Source organism: Meleagris gallopavo, chromosome 29 (genome assembly GCF_000146605.3).
Source record: "Meleagris gallopavo isolate NT-WF06-2002-E0010 breed Aviagen turkey brand Nicholas breeding stock chromosome 29, Turkey_5.1, whole genome shotgun sequence".
Classification (NCBI taxonomy): Eukaryota; Metazoa; Chordata; class Aves; order Galliformes; family Phasianidae; genus Meleagris; species Meleagris gallopavo.
Window position 1 is genome coordinate 206,614 of NC_015039.2, and position 8,354 is coordinate 214,967.

Consider the following 8,354-nt stretch of genomic DNA (forward strand, 5'->3'; position numbering starts at 1 on the left):
TTTTTTAACAGAATAGTAGAGAAAAAAGAATTCACTTTGAAATGACCACACTACTTAGGTACATGGAAACGACTCCAAGGGCCCTACAAAGACCAATAAAAAGGACTGAGCTCATCAAGGACACTTTCCATTTAGGAGCATCTTATCTGCCTTTAAATTATGAGATCTGGGTGTGGAGAATGGATTGTGCAGTTGGCCAATGGGCATCTGGGAAATGGAGCTTCAGTAAGGCAAGAAGACAGAATGGTGTATTCTCCCCTTGCTTCCCAAAGAATGATATCCCTAAAAATGCTTCCAGCCTCCACCACCACCTCTCACTGTTTAAATGAGAATGTTCCGTGCAACGACGTGGGATCCAGTGACATGGTACTGCCATTCTCTCAGCTGCTGTACAAGTGGGGCAGGCTGGAATCAGTGCAGATCAAAGTCAGTTCCTTTGTTCCTTCATCTATTATTCCTGTTCCTAATAATTTAGCTCACTGGTATGCTTGTTCATTGAGAACATTGAGACTCGTGGGAAGTTTTCAACTCCAACAGGATTAAGAGTAACATGTAAATAATGGTCTGCTCAATATTAATTTCTGGGGTATTTAAAAAGGCCAATTAACCCAATTTGCAGCATTATGTCTGTCATAAACACTTTAATTCAGTTCAAGCCAACTTAAGCCAGAAAAAAAAAAAAAAGGGATAAAAAGGAATAGGTCCATTAAGAGACCTGTAGATAGCCAATAGGAAGGTGTTAATGGCTTCTACAAAGCCAGTTAGAGGCTCGATCTGCTCTAAGTCAGCCCTGTCCCATCCTTTTATAAAGCAGAAAGTGAGACTAGTCATAAAAGCCAGAGAGCAACAAGGTGAAGTGAGTACATGCTCATCACTGCAAAGTCACTGTTCAAAGCATGCGTAAATGATCGTGTCCAACTTCAGTCAGTCCGTGGTTCCATGGTTCTCTGGTCCATGCTCTTCCCCTAGATCACTTCCCTCATGACAAATCCCTGCACTGGCCAGATATATCTGGCTTCCTATTGTCATTAATGACTTGCAAATTCTTAAGACACCCCAGTTACTGTGAAAATCTTGTGTATCATTTGCACAGCGCAGGACAGAACATTGGGTGCAAGGGCAAAGAGCAGTACACATAAGACAAAAGAGGCTTTCTGATTGGGAAAAAAAATAAAATAAAAAAACAGATGCATAATTAGCACCATCACCCTGGATCCACCACCATAACACAACCCCTTGCAAGGCTGCATGTTGCAAAAGATCACTGCTAACAAAGGCAATTCCAGGTTTTCTGTGTTCAGCAAAGTTCAACCATGGTTACAGTGTGCTTGGAGCCCAATGCCCAAAGTGTAGACCTGGGAGATGATGGATATGAGCTCCATTTGTTTGCAAAGTGGCATTCTGAGGAACAACACTTGCCTCAAAATGACCCTACACAACAGTGTGTTCAAAGCAGAAAAGATTCAAACAGCTTCTGGAGAATGGTAATTAAGATCCTCTGCTGCCAGAATCATTAGCCTTGGTGCATCAGCATGCAGTCTCTGGTTAGTTGCCCCTCCAGTCCTTCTCTCCTCCAGGCAACAGGGTAAAAGCCCTTGGTATTTTGATGTCACCACCCCTGTATTTCCATAAGTGCAAGTGAGGGATGGGAGAGGGGAATATTCCTGCATGTGGTTACAAGCTCAAGAGAGTTTGACTGCCTCAATGTTCCTACTGTCCCCTTATCACTTCCACTCTCCCCTTCCTGATGTGTTACCTGGCAAACCTCTGCATTTCATACCCTGTCCCCAGACAGGGGGATCTCAGCACTGAGATAACAAGACATTTTTGGTGCTTGTCTTCTCCCTTACGCCACCTTTGAGAATCACATCCCACTCTCTATACTGCTTTCTTGTACTATAGGATTTGCCTTAACCCTCCAGCACTGATTTACTGCTTGCAACTGTAGACCACTTCTTCCTGCATGCACTGTTGGCACTCAACATAGCAGCACCACTGCACCTGACAGTGGCAAGAAAAGGTAACGAGGCGGCTCTGGGTGTTGTAGCCTCGTCCACAACACATGCTGTCACAGTTGCCCTCCCGAGAGCACGTTCTCCCAGCAGTTCCCAGGGAGTATTTGCTGGGACGGCAGAAACTGGGCGAATCCTCCACGTACACCAAGTCGGTGGCGCGGGGCGAAGCGTGGTGCTTGGTGGAATGGCTGTGTCTCTGCGGGCTGGCCAGCTCTGAGTGTCCCACAGCATCATTGGTGGTGCTGAAGACCTTGACAGCATCATCGTAGCGCAGCTTCAGCAGTCGTCCAACCTCATGGAAGGGCGAAAGCTGCTTCCAACAAGTCCGGACGGCACACGAACCGGAGACGCCGTGGCACTTGCATGTGGTTTTGAGTCCATTTTTGACAGCCTGATGAGGAAGAGAAGTGGTATCAATACCTGCCAGGAACATGAGCCTTGTTCTGGATAGAGAGATCGCCTCAGGTGCAGACAGGCTGTAAGTACTTTGACATGGTCTAAAGCAGTCACAGACATGGGTTGATGGTTGGACTTATCAGTCTTTCCAACCTTAATGATTCTATGATTCTGCTTTGGATTTATTGGTGTTATTACTATTTTATGCAGGGAGATCTAAAAAAACACAAAGGAATGACTACAGAGTTCACCAAAGTGTGACAGCTTGAATGCCTGAATATTGAGGCTAGTCAAATTCTCACTAAGCAGATGTGTGCAATAGCAGCAGTAGTCAACCATGAAACTGTACCTCCAGCATTATCAATTCCCCTTCTTAGTGTAATCAAATCAAGACAGTGCTCTAACCAAACAAGTAATTGGTCTCAATAAATGGAAAAAAAAAAGTGTTAAGTTAGTAGAGTGCAACATAAAAGTCAAAATGCTCAATCTAATGGTCTCCCTAACTCAAAAATGTGGCATAACCAAATCCATAGCAAATCATACAGATATTTCAAATTACCAGATGGATCACAGTTGATCTCAAGAGTGCCAGCCCTTGCTGCTCTCCTAATCCAAACATGCAACTCATGTCAGAGTTTAGGAGACTCTCAGTAGCACAAGGTCCAAAACACACAGGTAAACCAGTCTGGGTTCACAATAGGAGCAGTGAATATTCAGCCTCAGATGATGGCTTGGAAGTCTTGCACTGAACCCTAACTTTCTTCTATATCTCACCTTGATGCCCACATTGGTGTTGTGGATGTCCACCTTGGCCCGCAGATCTTTGCCAATCCGCTTCTGACCCAAGAACTTTTTCAGGAACTTGGTGCTGTATTTGAGGTTGTCCCCACACACACCCCACTGCCAGGCTTTGCGGTTCTCCAGGTCTGGGGAGTCATCACAGGTGCAGCGCTCCATGCGACCCGCGCTGCATGCTCTGGCCAAGGAGTGGGTGAGAGCTGCAGAAGACACTGCATATAGGAAGGCTGTTTCCTTAAAACCTGCACGAGAAAAGGATTAGGAGAGGGTAGGAGCAAGGACGGCAAAGTAAGGTGTTTATCCACATCACTGACAAACAGTCCTGGGAAAATGAGCAACTACAAAAAATCGCGGAACTCTGTTTGACCACATCCTTACCGCAGAGTTGATAGGTGTGAATCGAGGCAGTCACTGAAACCATGTTGTGATTTAAAATTAGGAACCGTTTAGTAGAGACTGGAAAAAGATTTTTAAAATATTTTGAGAAATTGACCCCCTTATATCAAAATGTTTTTAACTGGGACGTGGTAATCATATTTTGTATTGAAAGATCACACGTGGTTTGATTGGGATTGGGATTTTCATGTTGGAAAAACATCGTGGGCAAGGACAGATTCTGTAGATTTTATGACTTCTCTGTGAAGTATCTCCCCATGTAACTGTGGTGGTGCTTTCTGAAGACATCCTGCTTTTGAAATCACGCAAAATTTTGGTTTAGGAAAAATACATCTGCACGTATCATGGAGGGAAACACACATTACACACTGGAAAATTCCAATTTTCCTTCTGCAAAAGAAGAAACAAATCTTTTTCCCTAAAAAATGAAAGAGAGAGCCACAGAGATCTGGTCCAGCCTTGCAGTTAGTCCTGCTTTGAGCAGTGGGACATACGGAATCCATCCAGTCCAGCCTCAAATCCTTCCACCGGTCTATTCATCTAGCAGGGGAGCTGAACTTCCTGATCTCCAAAGGCCCCTTCCAGTCACTGTGATCTTATGATTCTGTTCTCTCAGAGTTCTCATCCAGTTCTAATAACAGATCTGACCACTGACAGCTGAGATCCAGGTGAGGCCACCATAAAAGTGATAACAGAAGAGGACAAATAACTCATCAACAAGAAGGAGGAAAAAATTACTAATTGAACAGAGGCTGTGTCTGCAACTTCAAGGCAAACTTCATATGCAATTGTTGGAATTCCAAAATTTTACATGAAATAGCTAGCAGTAGTCTGAATATGGATGAGAGAGACAAGAAAATGTTGAGGAAGTCAATGAGGTCAATCAGTAATCTTCTTCCCGTCTCTCCATTTTAGTTATTCAGGAGAAATAACTACCAGCTAGACCTTCTGGCTGACAACATTCTATATCATGCTAAAAGAATAATAAAAAAATGTCTCCACATCCATTTAAACTTTTGGAACAACATGTGGGACACAGTCAATGCAGATTATGAACAGCAACATGATGCCCCACATATGTGAGATCCTAAATTTGACAAAAAATTTCAGCAGCAGATCCCAAATCCTTTCCAGATTCCCTGTATCCTATCTGACTACGTGCATTTCAGAAACTCTTTCCCACACCATATAAAGCTAGCAGTACCACTCAGCCCCACACACTCTGCTAAATCTGACTTTGTGGAACACCACACTGCTTCTGCTATTTCTGACTGGTGATAGTTTGGTTCCTTCTGTGGCATTCCATGTAACTGCTGGCCAGATATCAACCCACTTGAAATCAGAGACCATTGCTTGTGGTCAGACATTGCAGACAGCAAGATAACGAGCATACTTCCAAATCATGTCCTTCCTCTCCTCCCTCCTATCTCTTTTTGTGGCAGAGGTTCAGTGTCCAAATTGTCAAACTCTCGCCTGAAAAGTGTACAGCGATTCCTCCTGGGCCATCATTTCTATTGAATTATTCCTCTACCTCATCAGCCTACAACTACACAACAACCTTTGCTGTGATGGTAAGACACTTTAATGTGGCTTGGTGTGCATCAGACCACGATGAAAACTATAATAGGAGGAATTGAGCTGCGTGGTGATTCTGTCAAAGGAAAAATGCTCGAGGTCAAAGATTTTTCAGTGTTACAGTAAAGACAGTACAAGCATAACTAGTGACAGGATGAGAAGTAAGGGCCTCACCAGGGCTGGCTGAGGTTGGATATTAGGAAATGTCTGCTTAGAAAGAGTGGTGATGCTTTGGAACAAGCTGCCTAGGGAGGTGTGGGGGTCATCGTCCCTGGAGGTGTTCAAGGAAAGGGCAGATGTAGTACTTAGAAAAATGGTTTAGAGGGCAGTCCTGGTGGTAGGTGGATGGTTGGACTGGATGATCTTAGAGGTCTTTTCCAACCTTAATGATTCTGTGATTCATTTCAGAGCAAGTGGAAGTGACATCTCTCTGCCCAATAAACACAAACTGTAGAGCAGAGAGATGTTGAATAGTAGAAAGATTTAGAAAGGAAAGTCTTCTCAAGTTCTGTAGCCCAACCTCTTGCCTAAAGCAGAGTAACTCCAATGTCAGGTCAAGTTGCTCAGGGTTCTGAGTTCTGAAAATCTCCAAGGATGGAAATCATACAACTTCTCTGAGCTGCACCACTTCCAGCTTCCTCATAACATCACTGAAAACAGTGGTGGAAAATCAATTACCCTGGTCAACATGAAGCAAAAAAAATGGATTGATGGGAGGGGGTCTGTCAGTGTAAACCAACAAGTGAAGCAGCAAATGAAAATAAAGCTGGCAGTGCAAAAAATAAAAATAAAAACAAAAACAGAAAGTCCTCAGTATATGCACATTTTTTGTTGTTGTTACTAAAAATATGGAATTACAGAAAATAAGAAATGACAACTGTTATTGTCTGAGTGATGATTTCCAAACAGCAACACAGTTCTGAATTTGTGAGAAATAGATCAAAAATGACAGCTGAAAATGTTTGTCTTTACAAAGGAAATTAACCTATTTGCAAGTTAAAGGAAAAATGAGAGCTAATAACTGCTTTCATCCAACTGTCCTCTTACACAGGGGATATACATAGCATACTTTGCTGTATTAAATCATCATTTTATCCTTAAGATGGTGTAATAAAAGTATTCAAACGCTTATCCCCATCTGCCAAAACAGGTTTTAAATTACAGGTGATATTTTATTTTGTCAATCTGGAGTCCGTGGAAATGTTGGGGCATGCCATCAACAGATAATTAAGTGTTTCCCAGCTATTTGAAGATGAGGATTATTCAATTGTCATTTTCAAGTTCTTTCAGGCTGATGAAGGAAGACATGTCAGAAAGTCACTCAGAATGATGGTGGACATTCATGGGCTAAGAATTCACTGTACAGCCTTGCAAGAAGGTAAATCTGGTCTTGTTTGTGTGGAAGCTTAGCACAATTTTAATTTAATATTTAATTCAGTAACATTTGATAATGTTATAAATGGTTCAATTGCAATACCAATTAAAATTTTAATTTAATTCAGGTTAATGCTGGCTTTTTAGCTACTGTTGTGCTCACTTACCTCAAGCTCATCACTTAGAGGACGTTTTCTTCCTCTAAAGCCTTTGTGAAACAGAAGCCAATGACCCTTCCGTCCACTACATTTATGGAAACTCCAAATATATGAGAAAATGTCTTAGGAGATATTTGTAAATATGCAATGAAATGCATAGCTTATTTAAATGGTTAATTAGGATTAAATGCTGTATCAGAGATCAGCTGAGCTTTACATGTGAAAAGATACAAAGAGCTGAAATAAAGACTTGTCTTAAAATGTCACTGACCTTCTAAGCATCATCCTTGATTGCTGGCCAAGAAAGATGGCCGGCATAGAGACGTCTTCGCCAAAAGTCCATAAGCCAGTGGTGTGAACTTCTATTTTTCAAACCATGACAAACCACGCAGGAAAGATAAGACGCTGGAGGATAGGAGGCCAAATGGCACTCTTATTCCCAGCTCCCATTCCTAAGCAAAGCAGATGATCTTAGTGGGCAATGTTGGTGGTAGGTGGATGGCTGGGCTGGATGATCTTAGAGGTCTTTTCAAATGTTAATGATTCTAAGAGTGGGATGATGGTTGGACCTTTGAGGTCCTAAAAACAACCTTAACAGTTCTATGATTCCAGGATTCTATGATCTTTACACTCTCTGATGACTGCCCCGTGTCCCTTACTGACACTGAGATGAATATTCCAGGTGATCCAGCACCAAGTGAGATTGATACTTCAAACAAAGACTACCTTGTACCTCGCTTCAGCAGACTGGTCCGTCCCTCCAGGCTGCAGTTCCAGCGCTCGCTGCGAAACTGGAACTGGCACTCCATGATCCCAAGGCGGATGGCATCGCGCAACGTCTCTGCCAAGCCGGGCTCCCTCCGACACAACCTCTTCTGCTTGCGGGACAGCTTCAGCAAGTCACACTGCTTCATGTGAGCCTTCCCCTGGGCTGAGTTTGTCGAGGTTCCTAGGGAGGGGAAGTGGGTCAGGGCTTCTTTCCCAGTCAGGCTGAAAGAAAGCAGGAAAACTGTGAGTCATGGAAGCGAAACTTCCATGACTTCCATGACTTCCAAACTTCTATGACTTCCGGAGCTTTTGGCAGAAAGGAAAGAGTGGCCAACTGAAATGTATCACATTGGCTGATAAGTAGATTTGTTAAACAGTAAAGTGGGGTTGCATTCCATATCAGAGAAAAGCAGAGATTTACATCTGAAAATATCTAAAGAGCTAAAACAAATAGTTGTGCTTCAAAACGTCCCTTGAAAGCACTCCTCAAGCACTCCGTGTGCTTACAGAATCGTAGTATTGAAGAATGGTAGAATCATAGAACCTTTCAACCACAGAATCATATAATCATGGAATCACCAGATTGTTGGATCACAGAACCATACAATCATAGAATCACCAAACCATTGGATCACAGAACCATAGAATCATGGAATCAAAGAAACAGAGAACCATAAAACCACAGAACATCAAATCATTCAATCCTAGAACCACTGAACAATAGAACTGTAGCATCATAGAATCATAGATTGGCTTGGATTGGAATAGATATTATAGACCATCTAGTTCCAACCATGCTCTATATATTACATGTGATTTAGCTGAAATACGTCACTGACTTTGAGAAAAAATATTTCACTTTCCATAGCAAGAT

General features: G+C 42.6%; 1 protein-coding gene across 1 annotated transcript; it reads right to left on the bottom strand.

Moving 5' to 3' along the window:
- Nucleotides 1–73: 73 nt before the first annotated feature.
- Nucleotides 74–7,695, bottom strand: WNT9B (Wnt family member 9B). The gene is made up of 3 exons (XM_031557041.1): nt 7,446–7,695; nt 3,186–3,451; nt 74–2,406 (listed from the first exon to the last, which is right to left on the bottom strand). The coding sequence occupies exons 1-3, from the start codon at nt 7,624–7,626 to the stop codon at nt 1,930–1,932; spliced, it is 924 nt and encodes a 307-aa protein (XP_031412901.1). The 5' UTR covers nt 7,627–7,695; the 3' UTR covers nt 74–1,929.
- Between the last annotated feature and the right edge of the window lie 659 nt (nt 7,696–8,354).

Bases quoted from the DNA above. Each gene is read 5' to 3' on its own strand.
- WNT9B (XM_031557041.1), bottom strand. From the start codon at position 7,626: ATGAAGCAGTGTGACTTGCTGAAGCTGTCCCGCAAGCAGAAGAGGTTG. The intron at 3,452-7,445 runs GTACAAGGTAGT...TTTCTCGTGCAG, and splicing joins GACCAGTCTGCTGAAGCGAG to GTTTTAAGGAAACAGCCTTC. The intron at 2,407-3,185 runs GTGAGATATAGA...CTTCCTCATCAG, and splicing joins ACACCAATGTGGGCATCAAG to GCTGTCAAAAATGGACTCAA.